This window comes from Electrona antarctica (assembly GCF_951216825.1).
Source record: "Electrona antarctica genome assembly, chromosome: 19".
NCBI classification, from domain to species: Eukaryota; Metazoa; Chordata; class Actinopteri; order Myctophiformes; family Myctophidae; genus Electrona; species Electrona antarctica.
In genome coordinates this window covers 28,179,450-28,204,458 of record NC_136800.1, presented here as the reverse complement: position 1 = coordinate 28,204,458, position 25,009 = coordinate 28,179,450, and the positions used below count along the sequence as shown (strand labels likewise).

At 45.0% G+C, this 25,009-nt stretch overlaps 1 protein-coding gene across 10 annotated transcripts in view; it reads left to right on the top strand.

The window, feature by feature from the left end:
* The window catches only part of dlg1b (discs large MAGUK scaffold protein 1b), a 166,502-nt gene that overhangs the window by 127,855 nt on the left and 13,638 nt on the right, over positions 1-25,009 (top strand). For all 10 annotated transcript variants that reach the window (XM_079530381.1, XM_079530385.1, XM_079530384.1 and 7 more), the window contains 11 exons: positions 1,244-1,294; positions 1,923-2,047; positions 3,161-3,330; positions 4,764-4,900; positions 5,197-5,344; positions 9,580-9,715; positions 10,819-10,975; positions 11,803-11,905; positions 19,502-19,616; positions 20,416-20,592; positions 20,939-21,005. In XM_079530381.1, the coding sequence (XP_079386507.1) occupies positions 1,244-1,294; positions 1,923-2,047; positions 3,161-3,330; positions 4,764-4,900; positions 5,197-5,344; positions 9,580-9,715; positions 10,819-10,975; positions 11,803-11,905; positions 19,502-19,616; positions 20,416-20,592; positions 20,939-21,005 (1,386 nt within the window). The remainder of the gene's footprint in view (positions 1-1,243; positions 1,295-1,922; positions 2,048-3,160; positions 3,331-4,763; positions 4,901-5,196; positions 5,345-9,579; positions 9,716-10,818; positions 10,976-11,802; positions 11,906-19,501; positions 19,617-20,415; positions 20,593-20,938; positions 21,006-25,009) is intronic.

The window sequence follows — 25,009 nt, the reverse complement described above, 5'->3', positions numbered from 1 at the left end:
AGTACAGTACTTGAGTACTTACTTTTCACCACTGAACAATAGAAAGTTGAAATCCATCCATAATAATCCATTCAGTTCTAGATTCAGAATAGCATTGCTGTCGGTGAGAGAAACCTCTTATCTCCATATTTGAACTCCAAGTTATTTCGTAGATGAATGCCTTACGTATGCATACAACAGTGTCACGCAAAAATAGCCCATCTGCTGTAGTTTTTGCTTGTTTTGAATTTGAATCTGGAAAAGTTGCGGTTTTGGACATATGAGGTTTCCACCCGACAGAGACGATGGATAGTGTGACTCTTCCCAGGGAACATTGGGTGTGCAGGCAGGGAACACTGTCTGTCAGTGTGGTGATGCACAGGCTGATAGAGCTCTGCTGCTTTTCACAGCACACTTTGTCATTGAAATGTCATCACTTTTTGATGATGTGACAGTGTGCGACAGTGTAGGTAGAAACTTCTGCAGAAATCCTTCTTGATTTGCAAGGATTAAAAGTGTTCCGTCGTCACGGCTGATTTCAGTCGTTCACATGTTAGGCATCTGCCAGGCGCTCTTATACAGAGCGACTACACAGTGTGTAACCCATTAAGACCTGAGACCAGATTCTACAGATGTCATCTATTTCATGTCAAGGACCCCCAAACATTATATGTAATTGGCCCGCCGATCCCCATCTGAAAATATGTTGTCCCAGGGATCCCCAGAAGTAAATAGGAGTTAAAAATGTTAAAATATTATATATTCAGGCCTGGGCCATGGCTCAGTGGTCCAGGCACCTTGGCTGGTGATCCAGTCTGGCAGTGTGCCGCGGGTTCGACCCCCGATCCTGACGGCCTTTGCTGCATGTCTTCCCCCCCATCTATCTCCCCATTTCCTGTCAGCCTACTGCCTGTCCCTCCATGAAATGTATAAAACAAAGGCGAAAGCCAAAAAAAAAATACATAAAAAAAAAAAATATTATATATTCAAAGATCTGCACACCTTTTCCAGATTTTTTAAAAATAGCAGATCTACAAGCTCGTATATCTGCTATTGTTCAATAGCTAAAGTTTATAATAATGTAGATAAAAGCTAAGGAGACACAGATGCGTTCTAGGTCTTATTAATAGGTTAAATGTAGAGAGACAGCCTCAGTAAACTAGGATCACAGATTCACAGGTAAAAGTAGCATCAACCTTTGCCTTTAACACATGCACAAAGGGATTGGACAGTGTGAGTGATGTGACTTCCTCTGTGTTTTCAGGTGAACGGAACTGAAGCTGATTATGAATATGAAGAGATCACACTGGAGAGGGTGAGTTTACATCCTGTATTATGACCATTGCCCACTCAGACAGACAGCAGGACAGCAGAGAGGGGGACGGTGTTAGAGAGACAGACAGTATAGGACACTGAGAGGGGGACAGTGTAGGAGAGACAGACTGTAGGACAGCTGAGAGGGAGACTATGTAGGAAAGATCAATATAGCTACAGTATGTACATATACTGTATAAACATAGCATAAGACCTGCAGATACAGTACTGTATGTGCATGAGGTTAAGCATAATCATTTTGGTACTGTAGGTCCACATTATGTCATCCAGAAGTATGGTCTTCCTGCTAGTCCTTAAGGCATGTCACATGGTGGACTATGCATGGCAGGGGGCGTCCTCTTCCCTGAGCCAGGCCTAAACCTGACCACATACTGTACCAATAGACCAAAGAGATATCTGTCCGTATAAATTAGCTGTGAATTATAACTTTGAATTATCTTTCCTCATTGCAATTAGAAATGACTCGGGCATTGCATTAGTGTCTTATACAGTAGATATACTAGCCAGTTGTTGCACAGTAAGTCCTTTAATAACTAACGCTCCTTCACATTTATACTATACATTTACACTAAGTCATTTCTAAGGATTAGGGTTATGTGTGTCTCCAGGGTAACTCAGGCCTGGGGTTCAGCATCGCCGGGGGGACAGACAACCCTCACATCGGTGAAGACCCTTCAATCTTCATCACCAAAGTCATCCCAGGGGGCGCTGCCGCACAGGACGGACGGCTAAGGTGAACACACACGCACACACACACACGCGTGCACATACACACATACAGATACAGACACACACACACACACCCTAACCCTGAAGCCAAAAATAGCCGATCTACAAGCTCACAACGTTTCGCAGCAGCACTAACTCTAACCATCAAAGAAATGACACGAGAGAGAGATATTGTCAATATATTGTCGGGTGGAAACCACATATGTCCAAAACTATTTTACGAAAAAACACGAAAAGTTAGAATTTAGAAGTTAGAATTTCTGACAATAGTAAATCACCTGAAACCAAAACATGTCCACACCTTATCCCAAGCCCCCCCAAAAAATTGACGGCTACAATAACCTTAATTATAGAGAAAATACATCATAAATAAATGCTGAACACAGATATAATCGTTAAGGAAAATGCATACATAGGCCTATATCTGAAGCCATTCAGTTGCTTTTTGTTTTTTTACACATTCAGAAAATAATCTGGCGACCCAACAAAATAATTTGGTGACCCCACAGGTTGAGAACAGGTTGGTGGAGTTGTTACCACAGATACACTCTAACCAGGGGCCTCACAGGGTGTGTGGGGGGGGCTTTCACTAGCTCATTAATGATGCAGACGAGTAGGCCTATAAAACACCTGATCCAGGTGACGACGGCCCCCCCCCCTGAGCACACAGGGGGGTCACTCCACCCACATGTGGCCTCATCACCACCACCACCTGTCTGCTCGGAGCCTTGGGTTTCTGTCTGGGGGTGGGGGTGGGGGGAGACATGTGGCAGATGAAACACTGTCATACTGGTCATCTGTAGGTCAGTGGGGGGAAACGCCCTGCTTTCCAGTCTGGTTTTAAAACCCTATAAGACCTGAGACCAGATTCTACAAAACGTCATCTGATCAGCAGGCCAGATGGTCCTAAAAAATCCCCCCCACTCAAAAGGCGTTCTCGGTCGCTTCACCAAAACTGTGGAACGCTCGGCTACTAGCTGTAAGGCTGCACCTTCTCTGGCCGTTTTTAAATCTTGATTAAAAACACATATATGTTTTGTCATGTGCTGTCCTGCAACCCTGGTTGTTTTTTTAATGTGCTCTAGAAATAATGTGTGTGTGTGCGTGTGTGTGTCAGAGTTAACGATGTGATTCTGCGCGTCAACGAGGCAGACGTGCGTGACGTGACCCACAGCGGGGCGGTGGAGGCCCTGAAGGAGGCGGGCTCTCTGGTCAGGCTGTACGTCCGGCGCAGGAAACCTCTGTCGGAGAAACTGATGGAGATCAAGCTGGTCAAAGGACCCAAAGGTAAACTGATGGAGATCAAGCTGGTCAAAGGACCCAAAGGTAAACTGATGGAGATCAAGCTGGTCAAAGGACCCAAAGGTAAACTGATGGAGATCAAGCTGGTCAAAGGACCCAAAGGTAAACTGATGGAGATCAAGCTGGTCAAAGGTCCACAGGTTCTAGATGTGTTTCCATACGCTACGGCTGGGTTTTAGATATCTCTGCTGTCGGCCATAAACCAGTAAATTAAAAACAACAACAAAAAACGATACTGCCTCATCAAAGTTGGTATGGTGACTTTATACATTGTCGGACACTTGAATGTGTCCTTATATTATCATCACTTTACCCAAATCAAGTGGAGTTAGGAGGTTTTTGACCATTAATGGTGGACAAACTCCACAAGTTGGAGTTAGGTGGTTTGGTTTGCCTGACAGCTTGAGGGTCCGATGGAGGAGGTTTAGTCAGAAACGCTTTTTAAATACTTCAATGGTTCATTATTAGTAAACCTACACACAGACGTAAAAGTGTTCAATATCACTGATTTATTAAACCAAGAACCTGAACCAAAAAACATGAAGACCATTATGGCCTTATGCCAGCACAAATGTCAATACACATTTATATATGTCTATTGTCTTTATGGATAAACGTGGTGTGTATTTCTAAATGTGTATTGTGTGTTTCGTATTGTGTGTTGTCTTCATTGATAAGGCTATTGTGTGTTTCTAACAAGTTCATAAACAAGTCTTAGGCAGGGAGGAGAATAAACAAATCTTAGGCAGAGAGGAGAATAAATGCAAACTACTTCAATCTTCTTCCCAATCCTAGTCTTTCAACAGCACAGTGTGCTGACCTCCAGACGGAGGTCGCGTAGAAGTACGAGAAACATTCCATTGAAACATGTTAAAGGAGAATTCCGTAGATGATGGATGGAGCCATCCATCATCATGACCTGATGAAGATCAAATAGATCGAAACGTTGTCAGAAAGTTCAATAAGGAAAGTCTTTTTTACCTATATGGTGTGCGGGCTCCATCAATCATCTACTGGAGTCTCTTTAGCCCAGCACCCAGCCTGTCCATCTGCGTATTCTACGTTTGCTCAAAGGAGAATTCCGTACCAGTGCTTTTCTTACCGTATTCTGATCTTATTATATCCCAACAAGCAGTAGTAGAGGCGAGAAAAAATAAAAACAACATCCAGAACATGCACGCTGGGTCTTAGGCTCGTTCGCCTTTTTAGCGATCAAAATAAGACCCAGCGCCCCCAGGGTGCTTGTTTCCATTGTGGTCCATTATAGGCCAGGCTGAGTGATCAATCATCAGAACACAGGTGCCATCACTTGTTAATCAAACCGAGCAGTCATCATTTTTTTTAATTGATTGAGAAGTTATGATAGTGTGTATAGTGTTTATTGATTGTGTGTGTGTGTGTATGTGTGTGTGTTCTAGGTCTTGGGTTCAGCATCGCGGGGGGAGTAGGGAACCAACACATCCCAGGAGACAACAGCATCTACGTCACCAAGATCATTGAGGGAGGAGCTGCTCACAAGGACGGACGCCTGCAGATAGGAGACAAACTACTAGCTGTAAGTCAATAAGACATGAATTACTAGGTGTAAAAGACAATCAGACAAACTACTAGCTGGAAGACAATCAGACAAACTACTTGCTTTAAGACAATATGACACCACCTTAATAACCCCCACTCTGTGTGTGTGTGTGTGTGTGTGTGTGTGTGTGTGTGTGTGTGTGTGTGTGTGTGTGTGTGTGTGTGTGTGTGTGTGTGTGTGTGTGTGTGTGTGTGTGTGTGTGTGTGTGTGTGTGTGTGTGTGTGTGTGTGTGTGTGTGTGTGTGTGTGTGTGTGTGTGTTTCTCTCGTGCAGGTGAACAGTGCGAATCTAGAAGAGGTGAGCCACGAGCACGCGGTCACAGCGCTGAAGAACACCCCAGACGTGGTCTACCTCAAAGTGGCCAAACCCAACAGCGTGTTCATGAACGACAGCTTCACCGCTCCGCCCGACATCACTAACTGTGAGTCCCACTCCATGCCTCGCTTCCTCCCCAGCGTGACTGTTACATCTGACATCAGCAGCACTGGATTTATACGCATATTATGCCCAAAATAGCCGATCTAAGAGCTGGTGATGTGTCACTATGCGACACATTGTGAGCTTGACAAAGAAGTCGTGTTGGAGAGGAGTTCTGCTCTAGCATGGAGAACAGCAAGGAGAGAGAATGGAAAAAACCTTTATTAATTTACTACAAGATACAACAATTCAGCAAAAAAAAAACATTAAAGATTGTGAAGGAGAGGGATAGAGATTGCTATAGTGTGTTTGTTCAGTAATGCCCCCTACACACTGCACCATATTTGCTCCGATTATGCTGTCGGGGAGCTTTTTTGGCGCTCGCCAACAAAACCCCCAATCTGACGCAAGATCGGGATTTGATCGCCGAGGGTTTTGCTCGCCGTGTGTGAAAGGCTCTGCGAGAATATCCAGCGGCGATAAAAGCGCTTGCCAAAGCCTTCCCGAGCGTTTCTGAATATCTAGCAGGTTTGATATTTGACTCTCTCGCCGACTGGACATCATGCTGCCCGTTGCCACTGACGCCTAATGATGCCTTTTTTAATATCAATTAATTCGGGAGCTCAGCTGTTTCCCTGTGTAAGATACTATACGTGTGACGTCTGAATTGAAATAAAAAACAAATGTAGCCTATATGTATCGGGTCTGGATCGCATCTTGGTGAACTCTTGCGGTGTGTGATCCCTAATTCCCTAGTCGGTGATCAATCGTTTAGTGTGAAAACCACAAAGATATAATGACAGCCAATTTCAAGAAGTGTAGTGTAGTGTGAAATACACAACAATCTGATGACTCGCCGACAACTTTAAAACTCCTACAGTCTGTAGACGCCCAACAGGAGTCTCCATGTCCAGCTCTTTATTAAACAGAAAATGCATTTTCAAGTCAGGATACCAATTTTATCCAATCAGGATAGAGAACTCAGACAGGATACAGATTAAACATGTGAAATTGGAAGTGACGACACAAAGAAATGAGCAGACTGAAACGCTCAAAAATGTCCCCTGAAATGTAATGTATTTTCTGTTTATTAAAGAGCAGTAGAACAAACACTCTATAGCAATGAGTACTATCAACATATAGAGCTTTTACCGTGCAACAACTATCTTTTTGTTTTAACCAAAGAATATCACTTACCCCACCTTTTTTAAGTACAGTAATTCAGTAAATGTTACTTTCCACCACTGCAAGGATGGAAGGTCATTCATTGCTCTCCAGTCATGATGTGGCCTTCAGAGCACCTTGGGGATCAATTGCATGTCAGGAGTGTGTGCTCCCCTGGTTGCGTGTCAGGAGCATGTGCTCCCCTGGTTGAGTGTCAGGAGCGTGTGCTCCCCTGGTTGCGTGTCAGTAGCGTGTGCTCCCCTGGTTGCGTGTCCGTAACGTGTGCTCCCCTGGTTGAGTGTCAGGAGCGTGTGCTCCCCTGGTTGCGTGTCCGTAACGTGTGCTCCCCTGGTTGCGTGTCAGGAGTGTGTGCTCCCCTGGTTGCGTGTCAGGAGCGTGTGCTCCCCTGGTTGAGTGTCAGGAGCGTGTGCTCCCCTGGTTGAGTGTCAGGAGTGTGTGCTCCCCTGGTTGCGTGTCAGGAGCGTGTGCTCCCCTGGTTGAGTGTCAGGAGCGTGTGCTCCCCTGGTTGCGTGTCCGTAACGTGTGCTCCCCTGGTTGAGTGTCAGGAGCGTGTGCTCCCCTGGTTGAGTGTCAGGAGCGTGTGCTCCCCTGGTTGAGTGTCAGGAGCGTGTTCTCCCCTGGTTGAGTGTCAGGAGCGTGTGCTCCCCTGGTTGAGTGTCAGGAGCGTGTTCTCCCCTGGTTGCGTGTCAGTAGCGTGTGCTCCCCTGGTTGCGTGTCCGTAACGTGTGCTCCCCTGGTTGCGTGTCAGTAGCGTGTGCCCCCCTGGTTGCGTGTCAGTAGCGTGTGCTCCCCTGGTTGCGTGTCAGTAACGTGTGCTCCCCTGGTTGCGTGTCAGGAGCGTGTGCTCCCCTGGTTGCGTGTCAGTAACGTGTGCTCCCCTGGTTGCGTGTCAGTAGCGTGTGCTCCCCTGGTTGCGTGTCAGGAGCGTGTGCTCCCCTGGTTGCGTGTCAGGAGCGTGTGCTCCCCTGGTTGAGTGTCAGGAGCGTGTGCTCCCCTGGTTGAGTGTCAGGAGCGTGTGCTCCCCTGGTTGAGTGTCAGGAGCGTGTGCTCCCCTGGTTGAGTGTCAGGAGCGTGTGCTCCCCTGGTTGCGTGTCAGTAGCGTGTGCTCCCCTGGTTGCGTGTCAGTAGCGTGTGCTCCCCTGGTTGCGTGTCAGTAGAGTGTGCTCCCCTGGTTGCGTGTCAGTAGCGTGTGCTCCCCTGGTTGCGTGTCAGTAGCGTGTGCTCCCCTGGTTGCGTGTCAGTAGCGTGTGCTCCCCTGGTTGCGTGTCAGTAACGTGTGCTCCCCTGGTTGCGTGTCAGGAGCGTGTGCTCCCCTGGTTGCGTGTCAGTAACGTGTGCTCCCCTGGTTGCGTGTCAGTAGCGTGTGCTCCCCTGGTTGCGTGTCAGGAGCGTGTGCTCCCCTGGTTGCGTGTCAGGAGCGTGTGCTCCCCTGGTTGCGTGTCAGGAGCGTGTGCTCCCCTGGTTGCGTGTCAGGAGCGTGTGCTCCCCTGGTTGAGTGTCAGGAGCGTGTGCTCCCCTGGTTGAGTGTCAGGAGTGTGTGCTCCCCTGGTTGAGTGTCAGGAGTGTGTGCTCCCCTGGTTGAGTGTCAGGCTGCTGACCTGGCAGTGGTGGAAAAAAGTACTCAAATGTTTTACTTAAGTAAAAGTATCAATACTGCAATGTAGTTCTACTACTTGGTTAGTAAAGTAAAAGTCCGGAATTCAAAATATACTTGATAAAAAGTATGAAAGTATTGTGTACACTTACTAAAATGTACTTAAAGTACCACAAGTAGAAAGTACTCACTATGCAGAATGTCTATTGCAATGCATTGTGAGCCTGTAGATCATGTCCCCCAGAGACACTCATTGTGTGTCCACAGGCCAGCTACCACATGTCCCCAGAGACACTCACTGTCTGTCCACAGGCCAGCTGCCACATGTCCCCCAGAGACACTCACTGTCTGTCCACAGGCCAGCTGCCACATGTCCCCCAGAGACACTCACTGTGTGTCCACAGGCCAGCTGCCACATGTCCCCCAGAGACACTCACTGTGTGTCCACAGGCCAGCTGCCACATGTCCCCCAGAGACACTCACTGTCTGTCCACAGGCCAGCTGCCACATGTCCCCCAGAGACACTCACTGTGTGTCCACAGGCCAGCTGCCACATGTCCCCCAGAGACACTCACTGTCTGTCCACAGGCCAGCTGCCACATGTCCCCCAGAGACACTCACTGTTTGTCCACAGGCCAGCTGCCACATGTCCCCCAGAGACACTCACTGTCTGTCCACAGGCCAGCTGCCACATGTCCCCCAGAGACACTCACTGTCTGTCCACAGGCCAGCTGCCACATGTCCCCCAGAGACACTCACTGTCTGTCCACAGGCCAGCTGCCACATGTCCCCCAGAGACACTCACTGTCTGGCCACAGGCCAGCTGCCACATGTCCCCCAGAGACACTCACTGTCTGTCCACAGGCCAGCTGCCACATGTCCCCCAGAGACACTCACTGTCTGTCCACAGGCCAGCTGCCACATGTCCCCCAGAGACACTCACTGTCTGTCCACAGGCCAGCTGCCACATGTCCCCCAGAGACACTCACTGTCAACTTGTTAGGCATCTAAAACGTTTCCGGGTGAATTCCCTTCCTGAACACACTCTTATTCGGTATTCAGGCTGTGAACAGAAAAATGAACCGGGGCGAATGGGTGACGCCGTCCAGACGCAACCGTCGGCAGTGGAGCACACTTCATTCATTAACACATTTTGTGCCCAAAACGTCCACAGACGTCCTAGGAAAAAAGGTTTGCGGACTAATACAACGCTACACAGCATATTTGTAGCTTTGGATCTTTTTAGCTGAAGTTGAAACAATACCAGCACAACGTTTTTGTTGCATGTTGTAACTTTTGCAGCAGCTACAAACGTTGGATGTATCTTTGTATCCATGTCGCTGACTTCCATTGAAAATGTATGGTAGACTTTATCTTTGAATCTTCCAGTGTGAATGTAGCATAACTCTTTCTCCCTGTCTCTCTCTCTCTCTCTCTCTCTCTCTCTCCCCCTCTCTCAGCCTACTCCCAGCACATAGAGAACCATATCAGCACCACGCCCCCCAACTTCCTGAGCCCGGCCGTGCCGCCCCCCGCCCCCTCGGGACGCTACTCCCCCACGCCGAAAGGCATGCTGGGAGACGACGATGTCACCAGGTATGTCTCCTGTCACTTTCTGCGCCCGCTGGCCAAGTGGTCCAGGCGCATACCACATAGAGTATAGGCTCTGGCATGACAGCGCGTCACGTGTTCGAGTCCTGTTCATGACGACCTTTGCTGCATGTCTCTCCCCTTCTCGTCTCTCCCTCTTTCCTGTCAGTCTTCACTTCTATCAATAAAGGCAGAAATGCCTAAAACTAATCATAATGTTTACACTACAGTACATACAACATATCGGCTCTGCTGCCGGGTGGAAACCTCATAATGTCCAAAACTGTTACTTTTCAGGATTCAAATTGTAAAACGGCAACAGTAGCAGTCACATCTGCTACTGTTGTGTGACGCTGTAGTGTGATCAAGTAGGGTGTTAATAAAAGATGTTAGGCCTTCATTTGCGAAAAAAAACCCCACAAAGTTAGAATATGGAGATGAGAGGTTTCTGCCCAACATATCCTTGTCATCAGCCATACAGAGGCCTGACTCTATTGCTGGAGCACTCACACTCTGACTCTGCCCCCTAGTGGCCGATAGGCCACACTGTTTCATTCCCGATGCATTGATCAGTGCAGTCATGTACTGTAATATCAGTCAATTTAAGACACCGTGGTCGGGGATACGGTGGCGCAGTCGGTAGTGCTGTCGCCTCACAGCTAGAAGGTCCTGGGTTCGATTCCCGCTGGGAGCATGTTGTCTCCTCCGCATCATCAGTGGTTCACTGGTTCAGTACCCATACCCTAGGTGGGAACACTATGCATGTTCTCCCTGTGTCTCCTAGGGTAGGTAGCCTCACAAAAAACATGCAGTAACCCTGGTCTCTAAACTACCTCCCCCTGGCCATGCATTGACGAAAGCATGAGGTCACAGTCCGTTGCTCTCCCCAGGTTGGCAGAGAGTCTACAAACTCTGATCTAAAGAGGGACATTAAACATGTTTTTTGGACCCACAACATTCTTCTGGTCTCGACTCCTAAAGAGGCAAAGAGGCACGTCACACAGATAACAGGTGTGAAACGCCAGGCCATGACAGGTCTTGGCTTTTTCATATCGTTTGTCTTGGCCAATGACTGACAGCGTGTGTGCGTGTGTGCCGTGGTCCAATAGGGAGCCCAGGAAGGTGGTCCTCCACAGAGGAGCGACGGGATTGGGCTTCAACATCGTGGGCGGGGAGGACGGAGAGGGCATCTTCATATCCTTCATCCTGGCAGGAGGACCTGCCGACCTGTGTGGAGAGCTGAGGAAAGGAGACAGGCTGGTGTCAGTACGTACACACACACACACACACACACACACACACACACACACACACACACACACACACACACACACACACACACACACACACAGAGACACACACAGAGATCATCGATTTTACAGCTCATCTACAAGTTCACAATGTGTTGCATCATGACCTGCTGAGAGCCTGTTCATCGGCTATTTTTTGCGTCTTTCGTGTGACACTGTAGAATGGACCAAGTAGAGCATTAATGTACGAACAAATATATAGTCTGTCGGGTTGAAACCTCGTATGTCCAAAACTATTACTTTTCAGGATGTAAATTCAAAAATAGCAGATCTACAAACTTGAAAAAAAACAAAGAAAACACAGCTTGTAGTTCTGCTACTTTGGTGACGCTGTAGTATGATCAAGTAGGGCATTCATTTACGGACAAAAAAAAGGTTTCTGCCCGACAGTTCATATCAAAAAGTTGAAATATGGAGTTACAAGGTTTATGCCCAACAATATTAAAAGGATAAAACACAGTAATAAACCTGGAGAGCTTATTTCCATGGTGTTCCTTATGAGTGTCACGGCTCGTCTCCACCAGGAGCGTTGCGTGGCGTTGCGTCACTGTCATTGACGTGGTCTCTAGTTGACATTGAACCTGCTTCAAGGGATTCATGGATTTCAGCATCCATCCATCAGCCTAATTAATAAATTAGCTACAGCCTAATTCATCCACATCGAGTGCTCTAGTAGTGTTACACAAATAATATACCCACCTTTCACTTTCACAGGAAATCATTTTCATGAGGCATAATTTAATGTAGCTGTTCGTGTGCGTCTGCGTGCGTGTGTGTTTACAGGTGAACGGTGTGGACCTGCGCAGTGCGACGCATGAGCAGGCGGCGGCCGCCCTGAAGAATGCCGGACAGACGGTCACCATAGTGGCTCACTACAGACCTGAGGGTGAGGCCACACCTGACACCTCGTTAACAACCTCACTCATTAAATTACAACCTCACTACAGACCTGAGAGTGAGGCCTCATTCACACGTACCAAACACCAATCAAGCAAATGTTTGGTCGTTTTTTGTTTTTTTTTGGGCCACCACAATGCTTTTCCAATGGGATTCACATGGTTTGATCAAACATTTGTGTTTGATTGCTGATTGCTGGTGGTGTTCTGCCCCTCCCCCCTCAAACCATGTGACTCCCATTGGAAAAGCATTGTGGTAGACGCCTCATTTGCTGCTGCAATTCAATGGGGCGGAAGTCCGCTGTTATATGGCGCATCCCCGGCGTCCAGTCACGTCCCTTGCTTTCATTACTTTGCAATGGGCACCAACGCAGAAGCTTGCCCTCACTTTTTCACATTTGCCCAGAGTGGCGCCTACCTTTCAATGTCTATGACCTCACTACAGACCTGAGGGTGAGGCCACACCTGTCACCTCGTTAACAACCTCACTCGTTACATTACAACCTCACTACAGACCTGAGGGTGAGACCACACCTGTCACCTCGTTAACAACCTCACTGGTTACATTACAACCTCACTACAGACCTGAGGGTGAGACTACACCTGTCACCTCGTTAACAACCTCACTCATTACATTACAACCTCACTACAGACCTGAGGGTGAGACCACACCTGTCACCTCGTTAACAACCTCACTCATTACATTACAACCTCACTACAGACCTGAGGGTGAGACCACACCTGTCACCTCGTTAACAACCTCACTGGTTACATTACAACCTCACTACAGACCTGAGGGTGAGACTACACCTGTCACCTCGTTAACAACCTCACTCATTACATTACAACCTCACTACAGACCTGAGGGTGAGACCACACCTGTCACCTCGTTAACAACCTCACTCATTACATTACAACCTCACTACAGACCTGAGGGTGAGACCACACCTGTCACCTCGTTAACAACCTCACTCATTACATTACAACCTCACTACAGACCTGAGGGTGAGACCACACCTGTCACCTCATTAACAACCTCCCTCGTTTCACCTGTATGTGGGCGAGTCATCAGGTTACCTGGTGAATGTCCAGGAGGACATTAGAGATAGGATTGAGGATGAGTTGGTTGAATAATTGAGAGGAGAGGAGGAGAGTGGAGGGGAGAGGAGAGGATAGACATGGTGTGTTTGGAGGGAGGAGAAGAACAGGTGGAACTAGTAGTGGACTGTACCAACCAATAGCAGCTGGACTGTACCAACTAGTAGATTCTGACAGAACCCCCCCAAACACAAGTGAGTCAAGATGGCTGCCCACATAGAGCCAGGTTCTGCATACGGTTTCTTCCTATTTGAAGAGGTAGTTTACGCATAGGAGAATTGTTGGGTCTTTGCTCTATATGTAAAGTGTCTTGAGACAGCTGAACGTGGACTATACCCACCACAGAAGGTTGTCTATACCAACTACAGTAGTAGTAGCTTGTAAATTACAAAATTGTTATAGCAATTTTTTTTTTAATACTTTATTAATAGTTTGCAACCAGTACAGCAAAGTGCAATTATACAAGCAATGCTAAAAGGATAACAAACTATTCTTTGGTGGCAAGTTTGAAGACACCTACAGTGTACAGTAGGTCCTCTTCTGAACTGCAGACAGGTGCTCTTTTATGGCGGTTTTGGTGGATAGGGAGTGTAGGGGACAGGGACTGTACCAACCAACAGAAGGTGGATAGGGAGTGTAGGGGACAGGGACTGTACCAACCAACAGAAGGTGGATAGGGAGTGTAGGGGACAGGGACTGTACCAACCAACAGAAGGTGGATAGGGAGTGTAGGGGACAGGGACTGTACCAACCAACAGAAGGTGGATAGGGAGTGTAGGGGACAGGGTCTGTACCAACCAACAGAAGGTGGATAGGGAGTGTAGGGGACAGGGACTGTACCAACCAACAGAAGGTGGATAGGGAGTGTAGGGGACAGGGGCTGTACCAACCAACAGAAGGTGGATAGGGAGTGTAGGGGACAGGGACTGTACCAACCAACAGAAACAGGTCCGGTGGACCGGACCAACTACACAGATGAATTTGCTTTGATTTAGTTTTCTTACATTCAAACTCAATGGGAAGAAGCAGAGCGGAGCACTTCCATAAGTTGAGAGGAATGAATGTAATCCACTTGAAATGTGCCGAATGAACTCCCTATGTCATCATACAAGAGTGCACATCTAACTTGTAGATCGGCTATTTTCACTATTTCTGAAAGTTTTCGTTCCATTATTGGTTCCAACATTTTTTTATTTTTTGGAAATACAAGGTTTCCACCCGACAGCAACGTTGTACAGTAACTGGAGATTCGGATTGGTTGGAGACAGTGACGGAGAACAGATTACATAATGAAGTATCTTCATTTGGATCTCAAGCAGATGGTAATGTGCGTTATCAAAGACTTTGCATCCAAATTTGTACCCATTCGCTAATTAGTAAGCAGTCTTCAATTCAAGTTTGAGAACTGCGGCTTCATTAAAACATGCTGACTGAGTGAGAGATGAAAATCTTCATTTGACAGTGCAGTTTTCCCACATGCAGGCATTGTGCATTCGACTCGATATATGTTAGAGTTAGGCTGATATATTTACCATGATGTGGCTTGCCGCTTATATGACCATCCATCCATCTTCAACCGCTTATGCGGAATTGGGTCGCGGGGGGGTAACAGTTGCAGATTTCCAGACTTCCCTTTCTCGAACAACATTAGTAATTTCCTCCTGGGGAAGGGGTTAGGGTCATTATAGGTTGTGATGCAGTGCGACACATTGCAAGCTTATTTTTTGAATTGGGCTTGAGTTGTTAAATAAATTTAAGTTTATTTTATTTCCATTTTACATTTACTTAATTTGCTAGAACTTTGCACTTTTTGTTAAACTATCAGCCAAAACATCGGTATTCGGTGGTGTAGGACTCGCCCCAAAAATCTGACATTATCGGCCTTGTAGTGTGTTGTGATGCGTTGCGAGCTTGTAGATCTATTTTAGAAAACTTTTGAATAGGGATTAAGTTGTTAAATATAATAACATTTGCTTCATTTGTAATTTATTTTTTTACTTGTTTTCTAAGTTAGCTGTGAGAGTGAGGTCTAGCCAACACCAACTCAGGACTCCTGGATAGCTGCCCTCCACACTCTCCTATCTATCATCAGGTTCTTGAGCTCTGCAGTGTTGTTAGCTAAGCAGTCGCGCCACAGTGCGTCTACGTAGGTGGTGCGCTTCTTTCTAAAATGTTGCACTTCTGTCAGAATGGCAGACACACCATTGTTATTCAGAGGTCTGGGGCTCTACAGGTTCAGCATGGGACACAAAAAACGTGTCATGGATCAGTCGACGTCCCTTATAATGTCCATGTGGTCACCCAGGATGAGTGTCACGGCTCACCTCAGACCACTATAATTGTCTGGCTTTGTGAAGCTGCCTGCTGTTAAATAGTTGATGAGAAGCGATATGGGAGCTCACCATGACTTATCGCTTATTTTGAGTGGCTACTCACAAACAAAAACCAGTTGGTGTTGATCAAAGTACATGTGCACGTGCTGTACAAGGTATTTGACTTGACACGTTTTTACACATATGACCCTGGTTTATACGGTCATAGTAAAACGACAAAAAGAATGTTCAGTTGGGTTTGACTCAACTCTCCTTCCCAGTGGGACAGTTTTCTTCTGCTCCTGTTAGGTTGACTTTCAGCGGCTGTCACCATCTTTTAACCACTTAAAGGTAGGATAAGTGATTTATTTTAGTTAAAATAAGTGTTAAATAGCTCTACATTCTCATAGTAATCATTGCTATGGCGTGCTTGTTCAGTAACATGAGTCTCCATGTCTCTCCTAGCTCTATATAATAAACAGAAATTCCATTTTACATTGCATCTTATGAGTGGTCGGTTTCTTTTGGCCTCGACCTGCGTGCCCATACTTTACCTTATCAGTGTGAATCGTGTGATGTAGTCTGGAAATGCGTCTATAGCAGTGATTACTATCAGAATATATATAGCTTTAACTTTTTAAGCATTTATTTTTTGTTTTATCCAACTTTTAAATCCAATACGCCGTTAACCAGGATCCGACAGGGGTCTCTACTTGCCCCTCTTTCTCTTTTTTCCCTTCTACACCTAATCACGGGTGAATATAGCCGATGTACAAGCTCACAATGCATCACAACATGCTGTGACGGCCCCAAAAGGGTCCCCGAGCCGTCTCTGATTACCCCTTTTGGTGTTAGCATTATGTTATACTTTAGCTATTGAAAAATAGCAGATCTACAAGCTCATAGCACGCCACCGAGTGGCGCGCTACGAGCTTGTAGGTCTGCTATTTTTGAAAAATCAAAGAACGACTGACATAGAAACATAGCTTTTTCAGAAAACTGTCAGGATGTAGAAGACATTTTTAGAATCTGATCTCAGGTCAAAATGGGTTAAATACCCAGGAAAGTGCACCTGGTGTCGCGGCAGAGTGAATGTGAGCACGAAGAGGTCGATACATCCCTAAGTGTCAGTCATGCTGTGTTTGTTCCCTAGCGATTTAGTCCAAAATGAGAGTGTCGTAGCCTCCAAAATTGTCGTTGAATACACCTCAGACGGAGTTTGATTCACTGCCATGACGGATTAAAAATCTCCTCTGCTGCCTGCTGGTATTTATAATTTATTTATAATAAACAGCTTTCACCCAAAAGTAGTGAGTATAGCTGACCTACAAGCTCACAACTCGTTGTACACTTTACTTTTTTAAATATAATAAAAAAGGAACGTTTTTTGGACACCCGACAGTGACGATAGTAATATTTATTTTCACTTTAACTCCAGTAACTGTGATTTTGGGGGCGGGTGAATTAAAAAATGTTTTATTTGGTTTGGAGACCTTGACATTGACAGTCACGCTGCGTCTTGCGTTCCGGCAGGGATTGAATTCCATGCCAGACATGGATGGACTATTAAAAGCCCTGAGGTACGGGACCTGCTTTATTATTATTAATATTAAGGGACTTGGAGGAACCAGTGGTGGAAAGTAACTAAGTACATTTTCTAAGTACTGTACTTGAGTACAATTTTTAAGTATTTGTATTTTCTTAAGTATTTAGAGTTACTTAGATTATTATTACAAAGCATACATTACCCACTTCAGCCCTACATTGAGGCCATTTGAAAATAGCCGATCTACAAGCTCACAATGCGTTGCGATGCGACACATTGTGAGCTTGTAGGTTTGCTATTTTCAAAAGATTTTTACACATTTGAATACTTGAAATGGGACATTCTGCATAGTGAGTACTTTCTACTTTTGGTACTTTAAGTAGATTTTGATGCCAATACTTTTGTACTTTTACTCAAGTACATTTTGAATTCCAGACTTTTACTTGAGTTCTACATTGCAGTATTGATACTTTTACTTAAGTATAACATTGAATACTGTTTCCACCACTGCTTGGAACTGAAGGGTGAGGATTTGTGGTGTGCTGCTGTTGCAAACGCTCTGTTGAACTGATCCAACTGGGACTCATGAGTGGTGTGTTTGGGTCGGATATTGTTCGGTTTCCTTTTTGTTTATTTTTAAACGGTGTGATCGACTACTCAGTTTTTATTTTTAAAAACCTCTTATCTTCATATTTTTTGTGTTTTGGTATATAAAGCCCTACGTTGTCATAATACAGCGTCACACGAAAGCATCAAAAGTAGGAGATCCATTGGCCCGGACGGCTGGGGTAGCGGTCCGGACACCTAGGCTGCTGATGCAGCCTGACAGCGTGTCGCGGGTTCGATTCCTGATGACGCCCTTTGCTGTGTGTTCTATCTCTCCCCATTACCTGTGATTTATCAAACAAAAGGAAAAAAACCCATCCCCAAATAAGCTTGTAGTTTTGGACACTATGAGGTTTACACAGAGACGTTATAGTATTCATTGCTTGTTAATTAATTTGAGATTGGATTTAACTCGGTTAAAACCGACACAATGCGCTGTGAGCTTGTAGATATTCGAAGTCTCAAGTGGTTCATTCCACCTGCAGTGAAACTCTGTGCTGCTGACGCACAGCAGTTGCTTGTTGTGTTGCGTTGCGTTTGCGTCCGTCTATTCTGTTCCAAGACTAAACTAATCTGGGGAATCGATAGATGTGGCAGATGTCGGGGTCTTTCCTAATTCAAGGTCCCCAAGAAGATGCGGAGACATAATGCTCACTGCTCCAGTCGATAGACACTCCCTTACTGTGAATACTAACTAGAGTATTCAACCTTTGTTTCACCTGGGACGTTTGTTGAGTACGTACAGTATATTCAGTCATTAATATTCACATCTGTAAGCTTATGCCACAACCTTATGTACAACCTTGGACTACTAGACTTCTCTGCTGTGAGACTTTACTTACTGGCAAGAAAGAAGGAAACCTAACTAAGTTTTTGAGGTTTTAGAGTTTCTTTTGTATGAATCAATTCCATTGAACATCCTTTACGTGTGTGTGTTGTGTTGGTTAAACAATATATTATATATATATATAAATATTGAACCAATGGAAAGTATTAAAAGGTGCTTCTGATAAAACCTCCATTGGACCCTCAAATTGTGTAACTCCACCACCTATCCCCCTCTGATGCAAGTAATTGACAACATGCAAGTCACAAGACCAACTTTGATGAGATGATAGATAGATAGATAGATAGATAGATAGATATTTGTCCTTTCGGAAATTTGTTTTGTGCACAGCAGTCAGGATACAGAAAACATATACAAACAAACAGATCACACAGCACATTGATGACAACAGAAGGCCACCAGTCATAGTTCCAAGAGGCATCACATCACACTTTATGCATGGAAATGAGATGTAGTATCAAATTATTTTTAAAATATAAGGTTTAAAGCCACGGGAGTCCGTGCGCTAAAAACACAGCAATTTGGGGGTGCTTGACACGAAAAGGTTTGGCAACCTACTGCTTTACAGAGTCTAGTGGTTTCTGAATGCAGCTGTTGTCTGTTACAGAGTACGGTCGTTATGAATGCAGCTGTTGTCTGTTACAGAGTACGGTCATTATGAATGCAGCTGTTGTCTGTTACAGAGTACGGTCATTATGAATGCAGCTGTTGTCTGTTACAGAGTACGGTCATTATGAATGCAGCTGTTGTCTGTTACAGAGTACGGTCGTTATGAATGCAGCTGTTGTCTGTTACAGAGTACGGTCATTATGAATGCAGCTGTTGTCTGTTACAGAGTACGGTCGTTATGAATGCAGCTGTTGTCTGTTACAGAGTACGGTCGTTATGAATGCAGCTGTTGTCTGTTACAGAGTACGGTCGTTATGAATGCAGCTGTTGTCTGTTACAGAGTACGGTCGTTATGAATGCAGCTGTTGTCTGTTACAGAGTACGGTCGTTATGAATGCAGCTGTTGTCTGTTACAGAGTACGGTCGTTATGAATGCAGCTGTTGTCTGTTACAGAGTACGGTCGTTATGAATGCAGCTGTTATCTGTTACAGAGTACGGTCGTTATGAATGCAGCTGTTGTCTGTTACAGAGTACGGTCGTTATGAATGCAGCTGTTGTCTGTTACAGAGTACGGTCGTTTCGAGGCAAAGATCCATGACCTTCGAGAACAGATGATGAACAGCAGCATCAGCTCAGGGTCGGGCTCACTCCGAACCAGCCAGAAGAGGTCGCTATACGTCAGGTAATGCTCTGCATACATACGTTTTAACCTTAGAGTATATATGAATAGAGACTGCACCGGATTTCTCCTCCCATCCACTTGCATTAAGTTGCTCAAAAGCGCATGAGGCGATTTCACTCCTCCTTCCGGGTAGGAACAGAGTGCATTCTGGGATGGATTGCCCCATTAACATGAACGCGCTGGCCGTTGACTATCATTGCACGCGTTCACGTATGAAACAGTGGCGTTCACGTATGAAACAGCGTTCACGTGTCATCTTTTCCAAAATGATGTGTGTGCATAGAGCCCATTGGGTCCGGCTTGGTTCAGATTCTATCACCTCGGGACCCCTCAAGTGTAGTTCATCACAACACCCGAGCGAACCCAGAAGACGCGGTCAGCGCTGATCAGGAGGAGTCGAGCCGCAGCTGTGTAAACCTGTGTGCTTCGCCGTATGACGGTCGGTGTTGTTGCGTATTGAAAATAGCAGACATGCAAGCTCACAATGTGGTGCCTTGCGACTTGTTGTGAGCTTGTAGATCTGATTTTTTAAACGCGCGACACCGTACGACGAATAGGCTGATCTGATCAGATAACTGCTGCACACAGCAGCAGGCTGCCATTATGATGGCTGCATCATGCAATGTTGTGTTATGTGTTGCCTTCACACGGGCATGATGCAAAAGATTCAAAGATACAAAGCTACACAGCGGATTTGTAGCTTTTTTATCTGAAGTTATTTTTTGCTCGCTCTCTCTCTCTCTCGCTCTCTCTCTCTCCCTCTCTCCCTCTGTCCCCCCCCCCCCCCCCACACATGCAGAGCTCTGTTTGACTATGATAAGACCAAGGACTCGGGCCTGCCCAGCCAGGGCCTGAACTTTGCGTTCGGTGACATCCTGCATGTGGTGAACGCGTCAGACGATGAGTGGTGGCAGGCCAGGCAGGTCACCTCGCAGGGCGAGCTGGAAGAGGTGGGGGTCATCCCCAGCAAGAGACGGTGAGCACACTGAGCACACACACACACACACACACACATGCACATACACACAAATGCTTGCACGCACACACCCGCACACACACACACACACACACACACACACACACACACACACACACACACACACACACACACACACACACACACACACACACACACACAAGCACGCATGCACACAGTGTAGTTTTATATCGTTGCTGTAGGGCAGAAACCTCGTAACTCCATACAACATTATATATATATATATATATATATATATATATATATACACACAGTAGACATTAACACAGGTGCATACACAAAAGGGTTACCAGTTTGTAAGCGCGTGTCGTCTTCCTTCTGGCAGAGTGGAGAAGAAGGAGAGAGCGAGACTAAAGACGGTCAAGTTCAACGCCAAGTCCAGAGACAGAGGGGTGAGTGGTCCCAAAATCATCTGCCACCAAATACTATAACATTCACATCCAATAAGACCATTTACACATCTGGCTGGGCAATATCTCTGTATTATATCGATATATGTCGTGACTAGGTAGGATTTGAATAGTATACTCTCGTGATATGGCAGTATGGAACTGTTAAAATATTTTGAATCACTTAATTTTATTTTACATACTTTCAAAAAAAATATATATATATATATATAAAAAATCTAACTCACAACGGCATGCAATATAGCTTGTAGAAAAAACATATATATTTTTTTTATATATTTTTTTAATTAGGACTACAATAAAAACGATTATGGCCACAATACGATCATCACAACATCGATATTTGAGTTTGTCCATATCCACTACCGTGCCCAGCCCTATATACAGTAGGCCTATATAGCATGCAGTGCTAGAATACCCATTTCCTGTGGACTGTATTGTGTTAATGTTATTTTCCGAAGCTGCTGCACTGCTACTACAAACTACACGTACTAATCACACTGTTTGATCCAACTAATAGTTCCAGAGTGACAATAATGGCAGCTAGCTAGCTACTTAGTTAATAGCATGTCGTGGATGATCTTTTGACTGCCTCAGCCTCGCTCCCCTCCCAGATTAGTGTGTTTTATATATTTTTAATAACGTGTGTTTCTCTATAACGTGTGTTTTGACGTGGCCACACACACACACCTAGTGTGTCATCATGGTAACTTTAGAGACCAGCTGAAATGGGGAAAGAAAAGAAAAATCACACTTTTTAGAGTTTATCCGTGGTCATAATGGTTACATACATTCCGTTTCCGTGCATTTGTATATCAAAAAGTCGATAAAGGTCCAACTTGAATGACTTCCTGTCAAACAAAACCCCAATGCGTCGTTGCAAGCTCACAACGCGTCACTTGGCAGAAGTTGCCACCGCGTTGTGATCTTGTACATTGGCTATTTTCATTATTGTTTCATTATATGTAGGAAACGAAAAAAAGTATCCCGACTCACTACTAACTCTGAGAGGCCTTTGAGATTAAAATGTTTGAGGACCGCTGCCATATGTTTCTGAAAACATCTTGAGGCAAGGGCCTATCCCTTTGCCTATCCCAATGCAGTAACACACTTAATTCAGCACTGCCTTTTAGATTTTTTATTTTTTACTTTCTGGCGTGGGTTAAAAGATGCCTACACGGTCGGTAATGCGATAGTTGGGAGCTGAAATATGTCACGATTATGCTCCTAAAAAATATATAATAATAATAAACATTTCAGCTGGTCTTTAACATGCCTGACCAAACAATGCCCACACCACCCCCAGCCTCCTAACACGGACACCACTGCCGAGTTCAAACCAATGTGCATGACGAGGACAAACCCCAACCAGAGAAAAAAATAAACAAAACAACGCTTGCCATTGACTGACTGTCTGTCTGTCTGGCTGACTGTCTATCTGTCCGTCAGTTTGGCTGACTACTGTCTATCTGTCCGTTTGTCTGGCTGGCTAACTGTCTGTCTGTCCATCCTTTTGCTCCCGTCACCAGCATCTGCTTCGAGTCCTATGTCTCCTCGCCTCCTCCCCTCCCCTCGTCTCCTCTCCTCTCACTTGTCCTCTCTCACGCTACGGCACTCTGCTTGGAGTGAAGTCTCGTGTAGCCAGACAACTACAATCTCCGAATGCTATATAGAGTCTGGAGCTACACCTCCCGAAAGCCGAGAATGAAAGATGTCATCCACTTCCGTTCACGAAAATATATATTTTAAAATATCCATTTCATTTCAGAATTTCTATTTCTGATAAGCAGCAAGCTATATCTTTGCTGTCTGGAAGAAACCACCTAACTCCAAAATCTCAAGTGGAGTTAGGAGTTTTTTGTCGAAGCGCACATTTTAATACTTTACTTTGGTTCAATATGTTTTTAACCAACACATGTAAGTAAAGGTCGTTCAATAGCACTGATTTATGTGGGAAAAAAGAGGGCTAAACTGGTGGAGTTGGCTGGATTGGCAGATAGTCTGAGTATCCAATGGAGTTAGGAGGCTTTCGCTAAAGACGTAACAGACAGACATAAAGCGTGTTCAATAGCATTGATTTATGAAAAACAAAGTTAGGTGGTTTCTTCCAGACAGCAACGATATGCTTCGATTGTTTTGACACATTTGCGCAACCGTAAAGAGGAAACGGAAGCGGGGAGGAGGCGTCACATCCGCGTGTGTATGACGGAAGCATTTGAATATCGTGGGATACAACTGTCTGGCTCGCACGACTACTCTGAGTGTAATGTGTCAAACTCTCACATCATGTCGGACATTGGGCCGGACTCTCTCTCTCTCTCTCTCTCTCTCTCTCTCTGCATGAACATAACTAGTTGTCTTGTATTAATACCACTTTGACTCCATTCACCAGCATCCCCTTCTCTTTTTCTTCCTCTCACTCCGTCTCTGAGCTCAACTCTTCTAACTCTCCTCTTTAACAAGATGGCCGACATCCGACACCGCGTAGCTTCTTGATTTCAGATGGAAGATAAACAATGTCTTCCATCCAGCATGTATAGCTCCACACTGCTGACCCATATATGGGTGTCTTATCCATATATGTCCACCTGGGGGGGCTATCAAGCAATCCTTTCTCTGTAGCATTTGTCTGGTGATTAGACCAGTGGCTCTCAAAGTGGTCCAGGGACCCTCGGGGTTCCTTGAGGGGGGTTCAAAATCAATGATAATAATACATTTTATTTATAGAGCCTTACAAGTCTGTAACTCTGACAGTATACAAATGAAAGCAAGTCAATTTGGTTACATTTGTATCGTGTCACTGTTAACAGTATTATTTAACTTAAACACTTCTGGGGTCATTCTCTGGCATAAGTTGATTGATTCAAAATTTCGATATTTGATATTCATTTAAGCTGAATATATATATCGACCCATTTTAACCACGTTAGATTGTTGAACACTTCTGTCGACTGATAGTGTCCTTCTAATGCGTGAGGGGGGAATTTCATTTTTATATATATATTTTGAAGAAATAATATATATATATATATAATGCATTAGAAGGACAATATCAGGGACCAGGAACGTGTGTTGCCAATGTATCTAACATACTTTTTTTTCCTTTTCTTTTTTACAATGAATTAGGAGAGGGGCATGTCTGATAAATTGTATATCAAATGTCTAAATATTGAATCAAACAAAAAAACTGTCTGGAGTGCACACAGTAGATGTTAATCTAACTCCAGAACTACCCTTAACCAGTTGAACCCCAGTGTTCATATTCTGGGGTGAACATTCACCAAATAATTGCCGATTTAACAGTACAAGCTCACAATGCGTTGCATTGCTTGTCGATCGGTAGTTTCTGGTGAAGAGACGGAAAAAGTGGTCAACATCATGCAGTTGCTCTAAAACTACAGGGGTTAAGGGGGATGACACTAGCGGTTGCCCGACTGCCCGCAAGTAAATAAAACTAGTTTGATTTCAGGTGTTTGAGTGGGGAATAGCATCTGTCTTTAGTTCGCTATAAAACAACACAAGATGTCCGTGGAATTTATAGCTGTTGAGATATTTGGCATAAATATTGAGGTATGTCCATATCACAAAGCCCCAGAATTTGTGTAAGTGTTAAATGAACGGTAATTCAAATTGTACCTATCGCAATTTACTTTTCGGGCAAGTGGACATGACCCATGCGCAAGTAGAACATGACCTGTACTTGCCTGATGGGCAAGTGTGTCTGAGATCTTAGTGTCAACCCCTGGCCTGTTTAAAGGCTTTGAGAACCACTGGATTATTAGACCCATCTGACTCTTGGCGGATTGGAAAGTTTGCATTTCAATCTTCAGCTGTGTTAAAAGGCTTCCCCTAAAGACGATCCCCACAACAAGTTTAGTCACGAGTGACTTAATTATTTCTATTAAAGTTTATTCATTCATGGCTTTCAAATCGTTAGGGTACTGCAACTTGAAAAATCATCATTTAACCTGAGAGAACAATGCAAC